General features: G+C 38.3%; 1 protein-coding gene across 1 annotated transcript in view; it reads right to left on the bottom strand.

The window, feature by feature from the left end:
- The window catches only part of usp43b (ubiquitin specific peptidase 43b), a 95,920-nt gene extending 71,139 nt beyond the window's left edge, over positions 1-24,781 (bottom strand). Inside the window, exons 1-2 of the mRNA XM_083565780.1 lie at positions 23,652-24,781; positions 8,645-8,797 (exon numbers count right to left, since the gene is read on the bottom strand). Of these exons, the coding sequence (XP_083421906.1) occupies positions 8,645-8,797; positions 23,652-24,272 (774 nt within the window). The 5' untranslated portion in view covers positions 24,273-24,781. The remainder of the gene's footprint in view (positions 1-8,644; positions 8,798-23,651) is intronic.
- Between the last annotated feature and the right edge of the window lie 279 nt (positions 24,782-25,060).

Raw genomic sequence — 25,060 nt, 5'->3', positions numbered from 1 at the left:
TACTCTGTACACGAGCCGTTATGCATTTCCAAATGCTTGTTACAACGAATCGTCTTCCCTTTGCCCTTGTACAGTATCTCACAAAAGTGAGTACCCCCCTCACATTTAAGCAACCATTTCAGTAAATATTCTCAAGGTACAATAATATAGAAATGAAATTTGGATTTATTTTAGAGAAGTCAATGTGCGGCTTGTATAGCAGTACAGATTTTCTGTCCTCTAAAAATAACTCAACATGCAGCCATAATTGTCTAAATAACTGGCAACAAAAGTGAGCCATTGTCACTTTAACAAGTGACATTTACAAAAGGAATAGATGTATTTTTTGTGACAAAGCGATTCATGGACTGGAATGTATGCAGAAACCAAAGTAGAAACCAGCACAAATAAAATAAGAAGAGGTCAATCATTCACAGTGTCATACAGAGTTGATGATTAATCAGCTTTTAGCCTAGCGTTATGCCAGAACTGATAAACCATAATAAAATCAGGACACAAGCCTATGTCAAAAATAAAACAGATCAACGAAAGAAAAAACATCATACCTATATAAGCTGATCACATTCATGAATTCCAAGAACAACCATGGCTTCTTTCATGTCATTTTGTTTTGTGATTACATTAGTTTACATTTCCATATGCTTTTGCTTCTGTTCCAGTCCTGTATCCACCCTGTAATATCCTTTGTTACCTAACGAGTCCAGTCATTTCATGTTTAGGTTCTAGTTTGTCTTTTTATTCCCTGCTGTTTGTCTCATCACAAAAATCTTTTCGTGTCCCAATAAGCCCAAGTCTCATTAGTTTCCCGTGCTCTTTATTTTCTCAATGTACTTCCTGGTTTTTCACCAAGTTCTTCTCTACTCTGTAAATGGATAATTCAATGTTGAGGCTTCCTGAGATTTCACACATGCTTTGGACATTAATAATCATTTTTGATTTACACATTGACACTTTTGTCCTCCTTTATCTAGGCATGTGTTACAATTATCCAGCAATGGTTATATCTGTAAACCTGTAGTTTATATGAACTATTTCTATACTGGCTTCAAAATAACTGGAACTATACTAGTAATTAAACCTATTACAGTTTTGAGTTTACTCTAAAATACACTGTTAAAATGTAATTAATAGAGTTGCTATATATTTATTAATGACTTTACTTCATTCTGAATGACTGCACTACATATTGACCTGAATGTGCACTGAATCCTCACTTTAATTTCAGTGTCTGATAAAAAAAAAAAAAAAAAAAAATACTATCTAAAATCTAGGGCTGCTCTTATTGTCACTGGCTTTGTCAAACAAAGACTTTCTGAACTGTAATCTGGATCCTCTGAGACGTGTGACACTGACACAGCTGTTTGACCGGAGAAAGGAAGGGCATCCTTGCTATGGCATTGGTAGGATTCCAAAGAGAGGTGAACAAAGTTTCCATTGCATCACTGAGAAGTCCACAAACTGGTTCTACAGCACAAACATTTCCTCCTGGTTATGTTCATAAGTATACGCATACTGTATGTACTGTATGCATATAATATATGAAAATACTACTGTCAATATAAACTGATCTTAGGGGAATATAGACTTAATGTTAACAATGATAAGACATTACCTCATCATTTATTCTGTGTCCTAAAGGAGGAAATAACTCCTTATATGGTAACTTGGTGTTAAGATTCATTTAATGCTAAATGAACTAAATCAGATGCTACTGCATGTTAACAAAACCTAATGGAGGGCAGATGTCCCTCCAAACCATTTCATTGGCAACGGGTGCTTTCTTTACAACTGCACTCTGTAAGCTTTTGAAATATATACACTCACCGTCTACTTTATTAGGTACACCTTACTAGTACCGGGTTGGACCCGCTTTTGCCTTCAGAAGTGCCTTAATCCTTCATGGCAGAAATTCAACAAGGTACTGTAAAACATTCCTCAGAGATTTTGGTCCATATTGACATGATAGCATCACGCAGTTGCTGCAGATTTGTCGGCTGCACATCCATGATGCGAATCTCCCGTTCCACCACATTCCAAAGGTGCTCTATTGGATTGAAATCTGGTGACTGTGGAGGCCATTTGAGTACAGTGAACTTATTGTCAGTCTGAGATGATACACGCTTTATGACATGGCGTGTTATCCTGCTGGAATTAGCCATCAGAAGATGGGTACACTGTGGTCATAAAGGTATGGACATGGTCAGCAACAATACTCAGGTAGGCTGTGGGGTTGACACAATGCTTAATTGGTACTAATGGGCCCAAAGTCTGCCAAGAAAATATCCCCCACACCATTACACCACCACCATCAGCCTGAACCTTTGATACAAGGCAGGATGGATCCATGCTTTCATGTTGTTGACGCCAAATTCTGACCCTACCATCCGAATGTCGCAGCAGAAATCGAGACTTATCAGACCAGGCAACGTTTTCCCAATCTTCTATTGTCCAATTTTGGTGAGCCTGTGCGAATTGTAGCCTCAGTTTCCTGTTCTTAGCTGTCAGGAGTGGCACCCGGTGTGGCCTTTTGCTGCTGTAGCCCATCCGCCTCAAGGTTCAACGTGTTGTGCGTTCAGAGATACTCTTCTGCATACCTCGGTTGTAATGAGTGGTTTTTTGAGTTACTGTTGCCTTTCTATCAGCTCAAACCAGTCTGGCCATTCTCCTCTGACCTCTGGCATCAACAAGACATTTGCGGCCACAGAACTGCCGTTTACTGGATATTTTCTCTTTTTCGGACCATTCTCTGTAAACCCTAGAGATGGTTGTTCATAAAAATCCAGGTAGATCAGCAGTTTCTGAAATACTCAGACCAGTACTCAGACCAGTCTGGCACCAACAACCATGCCACATTCAGAGTCAATTAAATCACCTTTCTTCCCCATTCTGATGCTCGGTTTGAACTGCAGCAGATCGTCTTGACTACATGCCTAAACGCATTGAGTTGCTGCCATGTGATTGGCTGATTAGAAATTTGCGTTAACGAGCAGTTGGACAATAAAGTGGCCGGTGAGTGTAAATCTACCATAAATATTGTTTATTTCCTCATCTAGGGGAATTTAGTATCATATAGTATATCGAGGACAAGAGTGTTATTATCAACTGTAAGACAACTATACATATGCTTTGTGCTACAATTAAAATGTAGTGTTTTTATGTTGGATCTGGATTCTCAAACATTCCACAGTTCACACACACCTACAATTTAGGCAAAAAAGTATGTGGACACCTGACCATCACCGCTGTATTCGAGCCTTTTTCCAACCTTGTTTCCAATTGCTTAGAGCTACCTCCACAGAGCTCTTACAACACGTTCAGGATGATTTGAAATAGGGCTGAAACAATTCCTCGAGTAATTCGAATACAAAAAAATTCTTTAGTCCAGTTAACTGCACACGGAGAATTGTGTTTCTCCACGGACCATTATACTCTCGCCCCACCTGCTAAACTCTGGAGCGCTCTGGACAGGTAACACAAAAGACGCTGCCTAATGAAAAAATAAAGGAACGGGGAGGAAACAAAGAGAGGCGAGGAGAAGATTCATATGGAAGCCAATTTCCACCACATAAAGTAAGTTTGCCTAATTCCGACTTATTTTCTCGCAATTCCGACATTTTTTTTAGCCAATCGATCTCTTCTAGTGCCAGAAAGCCTTACACATTGAAAATGAAATCAATAGAATCAATAGAATAACAAGGTATTAAAAGTCTCCAAATTCTGGAGAGAACTCTCTAACAATCAGCTCTGGAGAAGACGGAACAAGACAGATGAAGCAGATTAGCCTCTTTCATACACCAACAGCTTCAAACTTCAAGACGACAACATGCTTACTGGTGGATGCACCAGAAATGTCGGATGTTTACGAGCAATAAAGTCACATTTGCAAGGGAATAAAAGGCAGCATTACAAGAAATAAACTCGGAATTCCGAGAAAAAAGTCGGAAAAAAACAAAACAAAAAAGTTTTGTTTTGTTCATATGGGTTTAGTTTTCACTGATATTCTTGTATACAATTTTAGCAATGATATGCTCATTTTTTCTAAAAAAGGAAACAAATTACTCGTTCAATTTAACAACCCATCTTATTTTCACTTGTATATTTAGTATTGCGCTTTAATAAAGAAAAATACTTCTTATCCGTTTATTCGATTAATCGTTGTAATAATCGGTAGAATACTCGATTACTAAAATAATCGACAGCAACAGCTCTAATATGGAACACTGTCTAAGTGTCAGGTCTCCTCGCTTGAGCTTAATGCTCTTGTGGCTAAATGGGAAATTCTTCACAGGCACAAAATCCACTGAACAACTTCCCCACAAGAGTGGAGATTATTATAACAGCGAAGAGGGCAACACATCTGAAATGGGATGTTCAACATTGGCAGGTGTCCTCAAACTTTTTCCTTTAATTTTAAATCTAGCTAGTAAATACCAGAGGGTTATTAAAGTGCACTACATAAATATGCTAGAATACTAACAAGATACTGAGCATACCAATTTTAAAAACATTATCAAAGATTCAAACCACATTACAGAACATACTTATCTGCTTGACCACAACATTTTGGATTTGGAATCTGTTCTTTAGATATACGTTTGCATTAACATCATAACATTAAATCGCATTAGACAAAGAAAAAACCTGTAAACATCTTAGTATAATGGCCTCGTTCCAGCCAGTCTGTTGAAATACCATAAGCTAAAGCAACTAATGCTAAATGTGAACTTAATATCAATAGCTGATATTCGGTTATCTAAGTGAATCAACATTGATGGAAGCCTCTGAGAGCAGTGGTTCTCATAGTATTGTAATCATGATGACAGTCATGTTCTCTGACCTCTGCTTCTCCAGTAAAGGGCAACGAAACCCAATCCCATCCTGCCTTTCAGAAGAGCACAGCATTTTTCCCGATGTGCGATCCAAGATGACCAGAACGGTGAACACAAGTTCACAACTTACTGATGTGTTTAGGAAATGGTGTACATGCAACATATATACACGTATAGATAGTTTTTTATTAATATTCTGTGTACACAGTCGACCAGTCGATTATGCCATCGTGCTTACCCTATTTCTGATTCTGCTATTCTCTCTAGTGTTTACTTTGTACTTACCCATAATGCTCTGACAATGTATTGTATTGCATTGTAGTGTGTTTGCTCTGCTCTTGTCTTGAATTTCTCACGCTATTTGTACAATCAGGTGGTCATGTGTGCTCCTGTGAAGCCCTTTGCAGTCTTCTGTGTCTCTAGAGACATGATATTTCCTCCTGCTGAATATATGGAAATGGATGAAAGGATCACAAGACCCATTCACTCAGTATCACCTATACAGGCTTTATCCTTCAAGCCAACAACTTTTTTTTAGGTATAAAAATTGTACGTATTTACTTTGTAAATGTAGTGTTAGGTACATTTTCATTACATGCTGCAATCTGGATCAAATGAAAGTATATATACTGTAGGCTTAAATAACAGTTGCTGTATATTGTTATATAAATACCCAATTTCTGAAACTTAAAATATGACATGTATTTTTGTGGCATATAAACATTTGGAGGAGATGTTAAGGAGATAAAATTGAACTAGAATTCTTTTTACATTTCCTTATGAAAATGCAGAGTTCGACAAGCTTAACGGTTAAAAAGCTCTTAATTTAAAGCAAAGCACATATTACACTTATTTTAGGGGTTGATAATTATATTATTGGAATTTGTTTTGTTTTAATTTCAAGGTAACAGTATTTATATATTGCATAATCAATAAAGTATGGTACAACATAATGCTTTGTAGGAAAGTGGCATGGCCTGACACAATAACATAGCGTTTTCTACCTCTTATAGCACTAGCAATCTTCCAATACTTGACTCATATTAATTAAAGAATAATGCTGTACACTATAACCAAGTGCATGAGACACGTTTACCAGGTATGCTATAGCAGTCGCAAACAATCAACCAATCGGCAAAAAATAAATAAATTTGAAGGCAAACGAAAATGTTCACAAATTTGTAAAAAGCACAAAATATCATAACCAAATTCAATTTTTTAAAAGTTTTTAAGAACTTTCACAACTAGGCTGTTAATATAGAAACAAAGACATGTAGAGCTGTGATTTGCATACTTGCACACTTCTCTCCTGCCTAAGCTGCTGTGGTAGAATAAGAATCAACACCCTTTTATCTTATTGACATTTTGTTAACACCTAGACTCTGATGAATTAAAAGATACTTGTAAATAAAACATTATTTTAATACTAAAGTAGTCATTTCTCTCTCTCAAAAAAAAAAAAAGTGTCAATAGTTGACAGCACTGTCTAATTACTATTCAAAGCAGGGAAAAACTGAGCTATAACCAAAGGCATAGCCCAGAGGCATAGGACAAACAGGGAACGAGAAATGTTCATCCAGGTCTCAGACTTCAGATTCATCAGCTCTCTTATGACTAGAGAGCTTTTAAATAGCAACAAGTCAACAAATAAACAAAGACAAAATCAGCCACGTACTTAAAATCAGTGGTGATTAATTGGTTACGGTTCTGGTTTGCTGATCAGAAGATTGGGGGTTCAAGCTGGCATGATACTAAACCCTATTTGCACTTGACCCAGCTTCCTGACAGGTTAGGATATGTGAATACCTTGACTGTGGTGGCTCAAAAGTTAAGGCGTTGGGTTACTGATCAGATGGTTAGGAGTTCATGCTGCCACTGTTGGACTTTTGAGTAGGGCCCATAACTTCTGACAAACTGGGATTTGCGAAGAAGAGAATTTCACTTTGCTTTAATGTATATGTAGGCTGTTTAGATTAAGTATTTAAAAAAAACCTTACTTTTAAAACAGAATAAATCCCAAAATAGTCTAAGGCCAAATCAAATGCATGCAATTCCATGCCGGCTTTTTAAAACTGCACTGTCAAGAATTTCTGTCATTTCTGCAATGGTCAGTCTACACTGTATCAAAAAACTTTACAGTAAAATCACTATTTAAATCCTGTCTAAAGTCTGCCTAATTGGCAAGTTCCTTTATTTTTTTTTTTATAAACTTGTAATAACTAACCATGGCATTAATGCATGGATAGTTTAAACACAGAGATTTTTGTGAATTTACTGTATATGAAGGTTTGCTACAATGAAACAAATACATTTCCCAGTTACACAACTGCACTTTTGCAGAGTTCGGAAGTAACGAAGTACAAATACTTCGTTACTGTACTTAAGTAGATTTCCCTGGTATCGGTACTTTACTTCACTATTTGGTTTTCAGACTTAACTTTACTTAAAACTTCCAGCTTTTTTCTTTCACTCATTACATTTTTTACACAAATATCTGTACTTTCTACTTTTAACATTTTCGAATCGGCTCGTTACTTTAGTTTGAATCTAACTGGTGACATTGCGTTGTGTTTTCAGCCCATCAACCTATTTCTTGTCATTGCACGGCTGGTGTATCATTTCTTGGCACCACAGATGTTACGCTAGCCTACAAAGCTAACAACAAGTAACTCAGAAGGCAACAAGAAGTATGGGGCTGACGTGGATGAGACAGAGGGAGTCAGCGATGTAAACGTGACTGAGAACAGAGACACTCCTGATCACCTGATCATCATCATCATTGCTCTGCTTTTGTTCTATATGGTGGATGTTCAGCCGTAATTCAACAGATAACACATTTTTGAATTCCTTTGCATTGAAAACTTAATATTCATATGATGTGTTAATGTGAATATTAATATTAACTAACATGAATGTTGTTAATATTGATATGAATTTGTTAATATTGATTGTTAATATTAATATGATGCTAATATTAATATTAATATGTTACACTAAAACAGGTAGACAGGTAGAAATGGATACTTTTTACTTAAGTGCATGTTGGAGCCCAAACCTCTTTACCTTGAGTGAAAAAGTGTAGTCAGCACTTCAAAATTTACCAGAGTATTTTAAAACATGAGTAACTGGTCTTCTACTTGGGTGAAGGATGTGTGCACTTTTGGCATCTCTGCACTTCGGTACCATATATTACAGTTATAGAAGAAAATTATTTATAATCTGATGATACCCAAATAAGGATGGGTTTCCCATTTATTTATTTTTTTCACCGTCACCTCTAGCTGGCTCATTAGAGAAACATATTCAGAATCTATTTATTGCTGTAAGGCTGCTTTGTGACAATGTCTACTTTTATAATTCCTACACAGACACAATTGAATGGAATTAAATAGATGTTTTCACACAGGTAAGTTAGAAATTAAACTGGAGATAAAGCTAATATTAGCCCAGCCACATGCGCAGTGCTTGCTGGCTAGACTGATATTTCAGTTTGCTTCACTCCTAGATGTGTTGCTACTTGAAAACATTCAGGTTTTATTTAACACATCATTTCCTAGAACATGTCACGTCGTATCCTTGCGTAATCAATCCGTGGTCTGGAAAGAGCTGCTTTTGTATGAGAATAAACCTGAGAGGAAAAGTCACCCCAGAGAAGCTTAGAATAAATCTTGTGTACAGAGTCAATTATTACACTCAGGTAAAGTCATATTTGTGGTTTCCATCCTGAGGTAAATTTTTTTTCAGCCTTGCTTGTTAACAGTGTTAGGTACAGACTAAATGAGTCTAATTAAACATCATTACAAACACACACTGACCTTTCCACTGGTTTTGGTCCTGTTGTTTCCACATGAGGATGATAATGATGAGTTGACGTCTTCGTGGATGCGGTCAAGCAGCCACAACAGGAACTCCAGCGCATCGTGTTGGGAATTCCCACGGAACTGAGAGCCGTACTTGGACACGATCATCTGGAATTAAAAGACAACATGCGTCTGATTCAGGCGACATCTGAAAGGTCTTTCACTTCCCCTAATCAGCAGATATAAGAATGTGTTTATCATCTAATCAAATTCATACTGCAAAGTAACAAACAATTTTCTAATTGAATTCGGCTGTCAGCAAACTCCAGCTTCATGAATAAATCATGTTTTTCTATTTTTTCTGTGTATCCTGTTCGTGTGCTGTCCATTTAGTTCGTCAAACAGCCGCGGTGCACGAAAATAGCAGCCAATGATCTGATACAGAAAATGACAGCTTGTTATGAACTGGGATGCAAAAAAGACCAGCTGGTGGATGTAAATTGCATTCTGCTGCATTGCTGAGTGATGTTTACTCGCTGCTGAGCATGACTTTGTTAGCATAGGAAGTGAGCAATCACAGACATATAACAGCATCTCTGATTATTCTTCACAATTATGTATCCAATAAATGCAAGCATGTTTTAAGTCAATACAAATCACTTCATAACAGTGAGATTTATTTCAAATATATTTTGACAGAAATTCTTATTCCTAGAAAAAAACAGGAACTATGATTAAGGCAATGTCTATTCTCATATTGTTATCGTTTTTGCTAAAGAGTCTGATACTTTATGTGAAACATGGATCAATTACATTAATGGGGAAAGAATCTGAATTAATAGATGGAAAGAAAGAAAGAAAGAAAGAAAGAAAGAAAGAAAGAAAGAAAGAAAGAAAGAAAGAAAGAAAGAAAGAAAGAAAGAAAGAACGAAAGAACGAAAAAAAGAACGAAAGAAAGAAAGAAAGAAAGAAAGAAAGAAAGAAAGAAAGAAAGAAAGAAAGAAAGAAAGAAAGAAAGAAAGAAAGGTGCTTTTACTTGTCACATGTACTTTACAGTCCAGTGAAATTCTTTCTTTCCATATCCCAGTAATGTCGAAAGCTTCAGCACCCCTCGAGCAATTAAGGGTTAAGGGGCTTGTTTAGGGGCCACTAGGGTGGCAGCTTAGCAATACTGGGCCTTAAACCTCTGACCTTCCAACTACTAGCCCAAAGCCTTCTCCATTGAGCTATCACCTCCCTCAATATGATAAAACACTTGGAAAAGAATGTAACCCAGCTATGGAGATATAAAAAGGCAATCAGACAGAAGCCTTCAAGATCTTATAGATCTTATAGCCAGAAAAGTGTACAAAAGACACAAGAAGCTATGTGAGCTGTGTGTCAGTGTTTGGTGTTTAGACACATTCTTAAATTACTGATGTAACTTTCAATGCTATGAAACTGATCCTTTGTATACTCTATGGTTATTTTTGAGGAATCTTTAAAAAATGTAAGTGTGGTATGCAGTTGCAAAGCGAAATGTTTCTACAGTAGTGACTCTGTCCACTTGCTTAATGTGTTGTAATTACAGCTGGCCCAACATTACTTGTTTGCATTCCACATTTTCTATTGCTGTTATTAATGCTGCACTTTCGGGGAAATGATTTCCTTGATAAAATTCAAGGAAATGATACAAAAAAAATAAATAAAAATGCACACAATGCATTCAAAGTCAATCAAATTGAAAACAGTTTTTTCTGGAGAAAATGCTGCCTGTCTAGCGTCACCTTACAATGAATAGCAGGCCGAGTGGTAATAATCACGATATTGTGAGCAAATCTACTCATTCATTCATTCATTCATTCATTCATTCATTCATTCATTCATTCGTTCGTTCGTTTAAATCCTGGTCAAGGCTAAGCTCCAGTCCATTGCAGGAAATCATGCACACACATTCACACACTGGTTTATACCTAGAGACAATTTAGCATAACCAATCAAACATGCCATACGTTAGCTTTGCATATCTACCCTGTATTTGCATATTTATAGGAAGACTCAAATAAGTAATATATGAGAATGTTAGCATGTCATGAACGTTTCGGGTTTGTACCGCGTTAAATAAGCGATTCCGAAAACTACGTTCAAATATTCGAATGAAAGATGTTCATTTTTCAGCATTTCAACATTTCTTCTTGGAATCTATCATGCTATAGCAAGCTAGGCGCAGATAAAAATGTAAAACTGTGTACCCCTTCATTTTAATACTGAGTGACATGAGAAGAAATGATGCTTGTGAACCACAGCAACTACAGCTGGAAGCAAATGTCAGATTAACAAGAACTACAAACTAAGATAATTTAATAATCCCTAAATATTAGACACGCAGAGAAGCGTCTGTCAACGCTTCCGCTGACATTATCAAAAAGAGATAAAGGCGGTCTTTGTGATACAAAAAAAAAAAGGGATGTACACCACAAGATGTGCCATTCTGTCTTAAATCTTCGAAGCAGCTGTTCTGTAAACTTTGTTCAAGGTGAATGCTGCTAATAATTAAGATACGACAGGACCTGCTGAGTCGCCTCAGGGAAACAGAGCAGATTATAAGAGTCATCTGCTGCAAGCAGGCGTTTGTGTATCCCTCACATACACTGTCCCAACCACTAAAATCGCTTTTTATTTATATATATATATATATATATATATATATATATATATATATATATATATATATATATATATATATATATATATATATATATATATATATATAGTCAAGAGGATGTTTTATTAGTATCGAGGAGGTCATTCTAATGCTTAGTCATATTAAATATAGCTTCAAAATGCTTTCTAATGCAAAACTGGGGCCTAGTAAGTGAAATCCTCTGCTATGTTGATGCCTGACTTTCCAGTACAAAGAACAACTATCTTGGTTGGTTCTTGATAGTAAATGTATCTAAATATCTTGGCCATTTGAGCCCAGACTCTCTAAAGTTTACTTACAGTCTCTTGCAAAACTATTGAAACAACAAAGTCTATTCATTTGTATGTTTGTTTTATCATTTCGGTTTGAGATGTATGAAGAATAAACTGATAGGATATGAAAAGAGAGTTTATCATTCCAGCTTTTGTTTCCTGGTATGTATATGCAGATACATTATACATTAAACATGGCACATTTTCTATCAGACCACTCAGCGGGTGACTGACAGGTGTTTCTTGTTCGCCAGGTGTGCCCTGTTAGAAGGATTGTTTAAACAGTAAATAGCGCCGTTGTTTGAGCCGTCAGTTTCACCTGTGAACATTGCGTTTGTTGTTAAAACGGAATATCCAGCATGAAGATTAGACAGCTGTCTATAGGAGAAAAGGAAGCCATTTTCAAGCTGAGAAAAGAGGGAAACTCAATCAGACGCATTTTACAAACACCAATGAGGAACAGCCAAAAAAGACAATTTGGGATGTCCTAATAAAGAAAGAAACCACAGGCGCACTGAGAAGCAAGACAAGAACAGGTCGGCCAAGGAAAACAAAAACAGCTGATGAGCTGTAGAGAAAAACCCAAAAACAACAGTCAGTGACATCACGGAGCGCAGAAATGTCGAGAGCAGATATATAAAGGCCATACTCCAACATTCAAAGCTTTCATCAGCGGTAAGAGTCAGAAGCCAGACTGGGATTTACAAAAAAGGACAGAAATAAGCCACAAAAGTGGTGGAACCAAGACTAACCTCTACCAAAGTGAAGGAAAGGTCGAAGGTCATGATCGAAAACATACAAGCTCATCTGTGAAACATTGTAGGGCTAGTGTCATGACTTCTATGGCTTTTTCTGGAACATCATCACCAACCTTTATTGATGTAACTGGTTAATAGTAGCAGCAGAATAAATTCAGAAGTACAGAAATATTCTGCCTATGTACAGAGAAATGCATCCAAATGGACCCTGCCAACTCAACAAAGGATTTCATCAGGGAAAAAAAGTTTGTAGACTGGCCAAGTCAATCACCAAACCGTAACCCAGTTAAGGGGGAATTTCAACCTGCTGAACACGAGACTGAAGGGAGAAACCAGCTAAAACCAAGACGCTCAACACAGTGGGGAGAGTTGATTGCTGGACAATATGACGTCACATGTGCACTTCGAACTGACAACAAAGAGCTGTGGGGAATTTTGCATGGGCATACACCACTTACATTTTCTTCAGAAATGTAAATTCTACTTTACTTTTATTTACCTCAAGACTTATTTGTTCTTACAAATACATTTGCTTAACTAAAAATGAAAAGAGTCTGCTACAAAAGGTCCAATGTTTTTTTTTATGTTCAAGTTAAAAATAAAAGCTGAAATCCTCATATCAGCATCTTTTCGAATTCAACACTATATGTTGGTAATGTACAGCAAACTGTACCTGCTAACAGGATCTTTAGAGATTTGCATACTTCGTACAAGTAAAATCGCACATCGTGTAATACGTTTTATGGTGTCTCTACAAATTGATTCATATGATTTATAATGTACTGATGACCAGAGTTATTCCAGTGAATAGATGTACCATGTATAAACCATGTACTATATCATAATAATGTGTGGGTTTCCTGAAATAATTCATGTACGGCACACTACAGCGTGCACACTATGTACAATTTCACTGATTAAAACACAAGTATACTAGTATGCTAGTATACAATTTGAAAACTAAAAATAAAATTTTCAGTGCTCTGCTCAACATTAGGTTTGAGACGAATGGCGATAGTATTGGCGATACAACTATTGCTGATATGTTCAACTAAATTGTTGATCAATTTCGGCGATGTAAAAATATCTGTCAGGAAACATTGAGCCCGCTGTGTGACTTTGGAGCGAAGAAGCGAAAACGTCTTTCTTTGCCTCGTTTCAGCTTCCATTGTCAACGCCTGTCAAGCAGATAAAGCCATGAATGTCTTAACTCGCAAACATGAATTGGGGCTTAAATTAATAAGCGAAATCTTGTCAGGGTTCCATCACTATACATGAATTCAGTAAGCATCTCTGCTGCTGTTCAACACGCAGCACATGCACAAATAAGTTACAGTCCCTGAGTTACGATGAGATGCGTTTTGATGAGTCCATCGTAACTTGAAAAATAGTCGAGACATGACCTAGCTTGCCCAGGAGTTAAAAAATGGTGATAAGTATGGGGTAGTATACAGTAAATTGTTAATCATTTCACAAATTCCAATACTTAATTTAGCGAAACAGAGCAATTTACAGTATTATACTATATACATTTACAGTACTGTACTGTATATAAGGCACATATATTTATGTGCCAGCGGGCATGTGGTCGAGCGGCAGGTCACGTGTGGGGGGTGGAGCATATACACTGCTACATTTGCCTGCCGCGTAAAAATAAAAATAATTTTGGAATTTTGCCATATCACTATCATCATCTTAAGATTGGAAAAGCGTAAGTTGATCCATTGTAAACTGGGGAACCTCTGTATATAATATTATAAACTAAATCTGAATACTGTAAAAGATAATATAGTAGATAAATATTTTGACTTGGTTTTATTCTGAGCCTAGCTATAACTACTAACACAATAGTCGTGTTTTTGCAATCCCAACTTGTGTTTGCAATAATTCCTGTCGTTGCTAACAGTTAATTCATATATTAATAAACTGGTAATAATATTTAAAAAGACTAAACACATGTATCAGCTAACTGATTCCATTAATACCTCTTTCCCTCAACTGTCAATGATGATAAACTATGAAGAAGGTATATTCCTAATGACCTCACTAGTCTGTACAGCTCATTTCTTTCAGGAGAGCACCGAGAGCACACACACATGAGCAGCTGATAGAGCTTGAGGTTCCTCATTAATCAACATGTTTACATTTATTCTCAGGTTGCACAACATTACAAAAGTGTAATTAAAAAGAAGACATTTCGCTTTGTCGAACAACCTAATGAAAGCGAATGGACACTTAAAAACGTGATTATTAATATCGAATAGGGAAACAGGCTGAGAGCTGGGAAAGCAGATAAACAATTTGTTGTGATGACTCATGTGTAGTCAAGATTTCTGAGTAGAACTTGCAAAAGATATGGGCCAGATTTTCAAGAGCAATAAAAAAGTTTATTAAAAAGGGAAAAAACTAAACAACAATAAAGGATGTTTAAATAGTTTAGCATGTGTCAAGTAAAAAAAAAAAAGAGGATTATGTCTATTTTCATAGTGTTGCTGCTTGAAATATTGCCTCAAACATTCTGGGAGTGGGCTACATGCTGAAGGTCTGACATTTGCAGCTCTGTCGGGGAAGAACTCTTTCTTCATCTGAAGTCCGGTAAACGTTCTCCTCCCCCTCACGCTGCTCTGTTTCTCACAGAAGCGTTCGCACAGCCTGCTGAGCTGACTCCGAGCACAGGGTAAATCAGCAGCCTCGCAAATGCCACGGCAAAGACAATTTAACACCTTTGAGATTTGTTCTTCAGGATTTTCACGCAAGCCGAATCCCAAAAACACCGTGTTCACACGAGCGGCGAAAATAAATCGCAGCGCCGAACGGAAAACCAGGCTCCTAATGAAATACTTCGCCGGGCTAAAATAAGATCTCTTTACCTGGAAGTCGAGAGGGTGAAAGAGATTATTTTATGAATGTTTTAATAAATCCCCCATAGGTCACTGCTTAAAATAGTCTTGTTAAGAAAGAGAACAATGGGACTGGGACTGGGAATGCGACAAGTCTAACTTATGAAGGGGCTATTATCATAAAAGCTGCTCCTTGCTCTCGAGGGGATCATATTACACAGCTGACAGGATGAAATTGTACTCTCCCAAGGGTGAAGTGAGTCAGCCAGTGCTTCATCTAATAGACTTAATCTGATAAATGGCAGCATTAAGTAGTTAAATTTTTAGAAATCTTTCTTGCATACGTCGATGGGAGGTTTTCACGAAGGGTGATTTAATGTGTTAATCCAATCGAGCAGTAATTCGGCATTGTTCTGTATTATTATAATAACCATGTGTTTAGATTTTTTTCGGGGAAAAAGTCATGCTGTCCAAAAGCTACACCGGATTAAACTGATAACCTTGCAATTTTCCTTTTTTTGCACATGATCCACTTGACCCATTATTCCATGGATTTTAAGTGAGCTGTATCACATCAGACCTGACTGAAGTATAAACATTGCTCTTATGGGCTTCAAAGGGCATGAGCAGGGCAGCACGCTTTCATCTAAAATGAGGTTGTAAGAACAGAAACTTATAAACAGAATTACAATTTCATGACCTAAAGTTTCTAAACCTATTCACCCCCCCCCCCTTCCTCCTCAATTTCACATTTAGTCCCCACATTTTTTGCTGTTATAACAATCTCCGCTATTCACTATACTATATAACACTATACTATACTATATTAACTCCACTATATAACAATCTCCACTCCTCCACAATGATCCACTAGATTTTGGAGTGTGGTTGCAGAGATTTGTGCTCAATTATCCGCCTAACTCTACTGAACACCTTTAGGAAGAATTGTAACACTGACTTCCCCAAAGGCATTCTCATCCTACAACAGCACATGACGTAATGGTCTTAAGGCTGAATGAGCACAAATCTACACAAGCACATTCCAAAATCCAGTAGAACATCTTCCCAGAAGAGTGGAGGTTATTATAACAGCAAATGGGGATGTTCAGTAAAAATCTTATTGTCAGGTGTCCACAAACCTTTTGTCCATACAGTGTAAATATATTTTTTTAACCGCAAACAAAAGACAAAAGGTGATCAAAGTGGAGGTAGAACGATTCAGACAAACAGGAAATCACACAAACTAGATGTAAGCCCTAGGAAATGGGCAGCCTCGCCCTCAGGTTTTCACAGGTCACCTGTCCATCAAACGACGACTTTGTTTGAGTTTCTGCTCACGAGTAACCACCGAACGCTCTTATCTGTCTACAAGTATGCTAGGAATTTAGCCGTAACAATTCCAGTCCCACAGAGTTGAAACAGAGACACTACTATATAGAGTAAGGAAGTGATGTGAACTATATTTTCACATTTAAAATCACTTTCGACAGTCAACCCCAGGCCTCTGTCTTCACTTCATTCCCATTCATTCTTCATTCTGCTCTAATATTTATACTAAATATCAGTACTAGGGCCAGTGTACACCTGATATCCCTTCTTTACAGTTATATTTTGGTTCGACTTTTTTCATTTGACGCAGAATCTAAGGCAATAAACAAACCCATGAAAGCTACATATACTACACACCATGTGACCTCATTGACCCCACACCCCCACAGAATATAATGAGAAGCGATTTTTTGCGCTGTGAATCACCACTGGCGTTTTCTAAATGAAATGAAATTTCTGGTTAATCTTATATCTAATAAGACGATGAACAGGCCGTCCTCCTGTAAAGCCCTGTAGATTGTCTGCCACATCAGAAGTGCTCTTCAAATGAAAGGGTTTCCAATTTTCCATAGAAAAATCTAAAAAGCTGTTTTTAATAATCATACCAGATGTGCCTGATTTGTGGCATGCTCATAGATGTATAAATTTGCTTCTCTTATTTTTGCTGGTTTTTTTCGCACCTCTTTCACAAGACGTCCTCCATCTTTTATCTCTGTAAATGGTGTTTTCTTCCACCGAGCAAATATATTTTGCAGCTGATGGAGGTGTTTGTACTGCCAGTTATTCGGATTTTCTCATCTCTATCAAAGATGCCAGGATCGCCCTGTCAACTTTGTCATTGTAAGCGCGAACAATTTGTGGATTATCCTGCAAAGTGAACGGGCTATTTGTCATTTTGACACCGCAGGTAAACGAGTTTGTTTTCACCGTGTCAGCATGACTAAAATATTTGGTGCATTTCGAAGATTCAAAACCGAAAAACTGCCTGCGGGAGTCTTGAAACGAAAGCATTAGGCCGGTCCATTCAAGGATCGAGTCGAGCTTTCGTCATTCATTTTCGCGTACACCGATAATAATAAAAATACACAAAAGAGACCATAATTGTCAAGAAGAGTATCAAATATATGCCATTAAATTGTTACTCATTGGTTAAATTCGAAACACAGAGAGCAACTAGTCATCTATTAGTGTCAAGCCACTCGTGCTGTTCAAGAGTGCTACAACAAAATCCTAAAATGCAATTCGAACGGCAGCTTAAGAAGCAGTGAATGCAGTATTAGATTATAATAACAGACAAGCATCCACTGTGCTACATCCCAAACCACAGCTTTGATAAATACAGTTCATTTTATAACTTAAGATAACATCACAGCAAGAAAGAACACAACGTAGACAAGCTGCCTGTCCCCTAAAGGAATAAAAAACAAATAAGTCAAGTAGAGTTCTAAAAAAAAAAAAAAAAACAACACAATATAATGTTATTATTTAGTTGCTTACACAGCATTTCAGTAATCTTTTGAATCAGCAGTTTACACTCTTCAACCCCCAACTTAAATCCCCCACCACCCACACACCCCTATCCCCAGGCCTAGTTTACAATGCTCTCGTTATGTCACATATTGCATAATGGGAACGATTAAATAGAAACTGTGCTTTGGAGAAACGGATATCAACTAAAGCACACAACCGGATTAACTTCACACTTTCTTCTGTTCAGCCACTGCTGCCTCTTCTCCTCTGTTATAATGGCATGTGTTGAATGAATGATAGTTACAGTATGCTGGTAGTCTATTATACAGTGGGTGGTTTAAATTACAGGGCAATAAAGACAGCTCACTTCTGGTTCTTGTCTAAGGCATTTATTAAGCTCAGCAGACCTACACAAGTAGGTGTTACTTCATAAACCAGACCAGACAAAAGTCATGTCTTTCTCAGATTAACAGTTATGCAAAAGAGCAGTCGATGGCAGAAATGTAACTCTGCCTGACCTCTGTATGATTTATCAAATCAGCTGTAATGCATGAACCGTCTGCCCAACTGCTTACACTGCAGCATTCAATTTGGTGAGTTTGGCGCTATTGTCGTCCACCATCCAATCCTACTTGGGCTTCTGACATTTGAAAAGGCGGATACACCTGCATATGATCAAGCTCTGACCTAGTCCCATTTCAGATGTTGCTGAGCGCATCTCCACTATGCAGCTATAGACAGAATTGAGGAGGAGAGAGGAGGATGATTAGTCATTGGGCTATAAGGAACTCCCTGTTGAAGGATGTGAGCCTAAAATTAAAGCGATCGCGCTCTCTGAATCTATGACTTCAGCTACCCACGCTTGTGCTGAATTGAAAAACTGATTTCTTGACTGATTTTTGTACAATTGTCAAAAGACAGTGGATGTGATTTGAATGTGAATAAGGATCTAAACCTGCTATGCAGTGTCGGTTTGGGGTTCTGACTCCGCATCCTTCAGATGGTCAATGCCAAGGAAGTGAGCACAATGCTGATGTCTGAGTATAAAGAGAAACCACAAAATGGGGGAAATCTGACCCAAAGTGAAAAGAATGAGGGGTCTGTTGTTTGGAGTGGAAACAGACTCCAGCCTCGTAGCTGTGTATTAGCAGAAATCCAGTTCATTTACCACACAAGAGCAGGAACAACACATGGTTTAGTGAAGGAAAAAAAAAAAAATCACTTAACCAGGCTAGCAACACGGAGCCACATGCTACTGCAAAGCTTTGTAGCACAGGAAACCTGTAGCTCCGAATGTAGTCGCAAGCTGTTGAGAGGAAAACTCCATATGGTGTAGAGATTTGTGTACAAGGCGAGAAAGAGAAAGGGATAGATGGCACTATGACAACAGTATTTATTGCAACTACTATGCATCATGTATCACAATGAGACTTTGTTTAAAACTGTGATCATGCTCAGAACAGGGCATGCAAGTGTATAAATTTTCACTGCCCCTGGTGGACAGGAGGAAGGAAATCAAACCTGATTTTAGTTCTGCACCATGACACGTGTTTTCTACAATGATCTCGTCACCAATAATAATATTAGTGATGGTTTTTAGAGTATATAAATAGTGTTTTGTAGAAGTAAAGTATCTTGCTGTTGTGTTTGAGTCACAAGGAACAGATAATTTGTGATTCAGAGTTCACTGTGAGTCGTCATCCCATAATTAGTGTAAAGCCAACATTACTTGGATCGAGACTACAAACACACACACACACACACACACACACACACACACACACACACACACACACACACACACACACACAAACACACACATACACACACACCAAAGTTCTTTCTACATACATACCACAGTGACCCTAGTTGTTTTTCCCACAGGATGAATTTCACCCTGTGTGTGAGACTATGTGGCAGTAATATCAGATGAATAAAAGATGTACAATAACCTGCTGTGTACATTATTTAAAAGAAATAACACCAAGCCCTTTATACCTTATAATTATTCTCCCTCTATTTGAATGATGTGCATTAACTGCAGCCCAGCAGGCCAGTACATTTAACACAATGCTCTCCATGTGACGATGTACCACAGCAGATTCGTGGCTCTGACCGGTAATACACAGCATGAAGTGTAAAAAGAAACAGACAAACAAAAAACCTTAAACTCAGTAAAGACAACTTGATATTAAATTTACATTTGAAAAATACAACTTCAGACAGTCTGAGAAGGAAACAAGACCTGAACTAAGCTAACAGATGATCATTTTATTTGAACAAGATTTACTTCCTACAAACATATCAACAGTTTCCTATTAATGATTTACTATGTAAAAGAAACATTTCGTTATCATGGAAACTTGACTTCATAAATTTAGGACACGTTCTCCAAAAAAGGCAGCATTTGCGTGCTCCCAAAATAAAATCTGTCCTATTCAAAAGGCAGAAGGATGGCTCTCTTCCCATCCACTTCACTCTCCCAAATTTGAAGGCAACATGCAGAGGACAGAACAGTCACATTGAAGCTAGAAATGAATAAATGAAAGTTAATTGCTTGTCAAATGAACATTACTAACAGCTATAATATGTTATATTAGTGTTCGGATTTAATGTCAGATATCTCACGTAACCCGACTTCGTATAACCCCAAAGAAATTGATGTACGCTATGTGGACCTGACCGTCACACCCAGACTGTAACTACAAAGTTGCATACAATTGTTCAATCTTTGTTTTTGTATTTGTATTGTTCAGCATTACGATTTCTCTTCACTGGAACTGACAGACCCAAACCTGTTCTACATTGACAATACTCCTGTGCACTCCAGGAAGCCACGGTTCGGCAAAGCTGGAGCGGAAAAACTCATGTGGCCTTCATAGATCCCTGAACATGTGTGTGCTGAGCTGGACCACCGACTGCAACCCAGACGCTGTACAGGTGTGTTTAATCGAAGTTGAACAGGTTTGATTGTTTAAAGAAAGCTGCATTACCAATTTCCTGTCTTATGACAGTCTCTATGCGCATATTAATCACATCAGCAACAAACTCTGCTGGTCGGTCACTATTAAATACGACCTATTTTTTTGTCAACAACGACAACAACAACAAAAGAAAATACACAGGAATTTGTTCAGAGTTTGTGGTGAGACGCTACACAGGTATGAGTAATGCCAGCTCAGTGCATGTAGACACCCTTGATGACCTTGATGGCAAAGCAGCATGGTCTTAATATAAATGAAAATGTTTTCTGGGCAGGTCACAATAATACGTCTATAAAAGATGCTTACAAAGGTGGTGTGTGTTGTGAAATATAACCTGGTACTCTGATATGGTGTCTAATCCCCATTCTACATGCTTTTTCCCATTTTAGCAGACAGGCAATTCGATTACTTCAGCCCTGCAGTGTTTTGGGTGGTTTTTTTTGTTCTTAAAAAGCAGTAGGCAATGTGTGGATGTTATTTTTGAGGCAATAAACATAAAGTAGAAAAAGTTCATAATCGGAAAGGATTTCTCGAATGCGTTGTCTGCGATTTGCGAAATGATTTAAAGCTCATCCCTGTTCTGACGCGCACCTTTTCCTTATTCGACAAAATGCTTATTTAACACTACACTAAATATTCAAAAGGTGTGGCAGGTATCTCTCAGTGGTGAGGCATTTTTGCCAAGTGGCATAGAAACCAGCTTATGTTTGGTAGATGGAAGAAAAATCGGAGTACAGTACTCACTAAGCATCGTATCACAGTACAGTCTGAGTAAAATTACTGGCCCTAATCTCTTAATCACTAGATGTCAAGACCATGGCATTAAGATTGATAAAGCCTGAAAGTTTGGTCAATGCTTGTTTACTGCTGTTCATTACTTCACCAGGTAAAACCACACAACAACATTACTTCTACATTACTTCTCTTCCTCATAAGCTACACTGGCTACCAGTTTCAGCCCAATCAAACTCTGGCTTGTGACCTATAAAGCCCTAGTCCCATTTGAACTTTGTGAGGTCCTACATCCCTGACACTTTTAGTTTACTCTTACTGTTTACTATAAGAGGCAGGACATGGCATCTAAATGCCTGCCTTAACACAATTTGCAAAGCACTACCTCGATCTTTCTGGCACTGTGAACAGCATAGATATTTCCAGGATGCAAAACATACCCAGAAAATATATAGTGTAGGTCACACAATACAGTGGTGTACTATCAAGAAAATAGGAAGACAATGTTGGTGATAAAAAGAATGGGACACCAGCCTATAGCGGAACACTATGTGTACAAGTTGACACACACGTTGACACCGGGGGCAATTTAGTAGAATCAATCCGCCAACACATTCCTGCTTTTGGGAGCTGAGAGGAAATAAAACACACAGAGGAAACCCACACAGACATGCAGATTGAACCAGCGATGATGCATGGACATTTTTCTTTTTTGCTCAGTGCTGCCCTGCAATTTGTACACTTTTCTGTATGAATCAATAACTGACTGTATAATTCAATTCATTTATTTATTGGAGGGATGTTTTCACCATTAATGGCTCACTCCAGGTTCTTTGGCTCGAAATGACTTGTACAGCCGAACGCACTATTTAAAAAAAAAAAAAAGGAGAAAATGGCTAATTTATGCTAATTGCCCAATTACTGTCCTGTTACAACATCAAAGCTGAAGCATTTCTTGACTGGCTCGAAACTGACTTTCTCTGTCACTCCATTGCATCATCTTTTTTTCTTTTCTTTTTTTACGGTGTTAAACATCAAAAAGTGGTCAAATTTCCTGGTCACACTTACTCAGAATATCCCTCACATAAAATGCGCCGTATAACGCAATTCTGAAGTAACAGAACACGTAAGAGGAGTTGGTGATGACGTGAAAAGAGAGGCATACTGTGGACTGCAAAATGGGGTAGTATGCATGTAATAACCAGTGTATAGCAGTATGTTCTTCACTAGGTTCTTCAGCAGTATGCAGCAGACCAGTTATTCAGAATGCTATTTCCAGTACAGACAATAATTACATTTTTTATTTTTTTAATACAAACAAATTCCCGTTTGCTTAGTTTCAACAGTTACTATAGCATGTGGCCTCTACCAGTGACAAATATATATATATATATATATATATATATATATATATATATATATATATATATATATATATATATATATATATATATATATACGATATAGACACACTATATAAACAAAAGTATTGGGACACCTGACCTGTCCTGTCATATGTGGTCCATCTTCAAACTGTTACCACAAAGCTGGAGGCACACAATTATATAGGATGTCTTTAGATGCAGCATAATAAAATGTTGCGTTAACTCGACTTTAGAAACGCAAAAGTTCCATGAAGATTTGGTTTGGAGCAGAAGATCTTGAGTGGGCTGCTACAAAGCTCTGATCTCAGCCGTACTGAAGACCTTTGGGATAAATTTGGAGCACTGACTGAAGCCCATGCCTCCTCACCATACATCAGTACCTGACTTTACTAAGAGCCTCGAGGCTGATGAACACAAATGTCCACAAGCACAATCCAAAATCTAGTGGACCAACAGTGGAAGGAATTATAAGAGCAAACTGAGACTCAATGTGAAACGCTCGGGTGTCCACAAACTTGTGTGTGTGTGTGTATGTGTGGTGAGAATGAATGGATGAGGTGTTGTGTGACCTTAAACTCCACTGAGAGTTGTGGAGTGTACTCCAGCGTCCAGAGCGCCCTCACGAGCGCCGCCAGCTGCTCTGTCACCTCCCCCGGAGCGAGCTGCGCGTCTTCACTCCTCACTTTCTTCGCGTGATTCATCATGTTCTCACCAATGTCCATCTTATACTGCGCCAAGCCGAGATACTCAGCGAGCAGGTCGGTGTTGCTCAGGCATTGCACCACGGCGTTCATGAAGCAGGTGTTCCCGTGGTTCTTCAGCCCCAGGACGCCGGGAGTCTTTTCGCCGTAAGACAACGAAAGCCGCTCTCTGAGTGAACTGCGCGTCTGGAGAGTGGAAGTTCTCCCCGAGCGCTCCCGCTCCTCCTCTTTCCTCACACTGGCCGAAGTGGTGCACGGCGCGGTGACCCGGAATCCACCGTCATCGTCCTCAGCGTCCAGCGGCTCGGCGGCGTGTCTGCCGTGAGTCCAGGCGCCTAAACTTTTAAAAATCCTCGCCACGAAAGTCCCGACTGATTTAAACGACTTCTTGCGAAACGGTTTTCCGACGGCTCGCTTTTTTTCCTTGTGTTTGGTGGCCTTGAATTTCCGCGATGTCCCCTTCTTTACTTGCTGCTCGCGCTTTTCCATGGCTGGTGTTGTTTCTCTCGAGACGCCGTCAGGAGGAAGATGAGGAGGAGGACAATCAGGCTACAAGCGAACGAGACGAGACGCGCATTTGTCTCGATTTGTCTCCGTCGCGTTCCTTGCACGCGCCACTCGGCTCACTCCGGGGAGCACGGTCGAAAGGAGCGCATGTTTGTACACACACTAGCGCGCGCGCGCACACACGCTCGCTCTCTCTCTCGCTTAGCGCGCGGTCGGTGCCGTGATTCCGCTCGAGCGCGCTCAAAGTGGCGGGTAGTTTGCGACGCGCGCGCCTCATTGGTGAACTGGAGCTTGAGCGCTCCTCCCGCTCTCGAGATCGTCTTACCATTTGTTCAAAAGTGCAAACTACTCAATGGTGCGGGACGATGTAGAACTGGAAAGACCACATAGTATCAAAATTGCATGCTATTAAAAACATGGACAGTTCAGGGTTGTCCCACGTGACAGCATAATTTCTCAAAAAATAAAAAAGAATAACATGCAACCTTTCCTGCTCTCTGTGGTGGTACATGCCTTTGCAATATGTGTGTATCTTTTATTGGGAGATTAAGGAAGTGCCTTTAATTATATATAAATATATATATATATATATATATATATATATATATATATATATATATATATATATATATTCTGAAAAAAAAAATATATATAGGACCAATCAGAGTTTGAAAACAAAGTTTGGACACACCTTCTCCTTCAGTGCTCCTTCATCGTACATAAACATTGAAGACATCAAACTATGAAAGAACGTACAGAATTATGTAGTA

This window comes from Silurus aristotelis (genome assembly GCF_946808225.1).
Source record: "Silurus aristotelis genome assembly, chromosome: 17".
Classification (NCBI taxonomy): domain Eukaryota; kingdom Metazoa; phylum Chordata; class Actinopteri; order Siluriformes; family Siluridae; genus Silurus; species Silurus aristotelis.
This window is presented reverse-complemented; position numbering and strand designations above follow the sequence as displayed.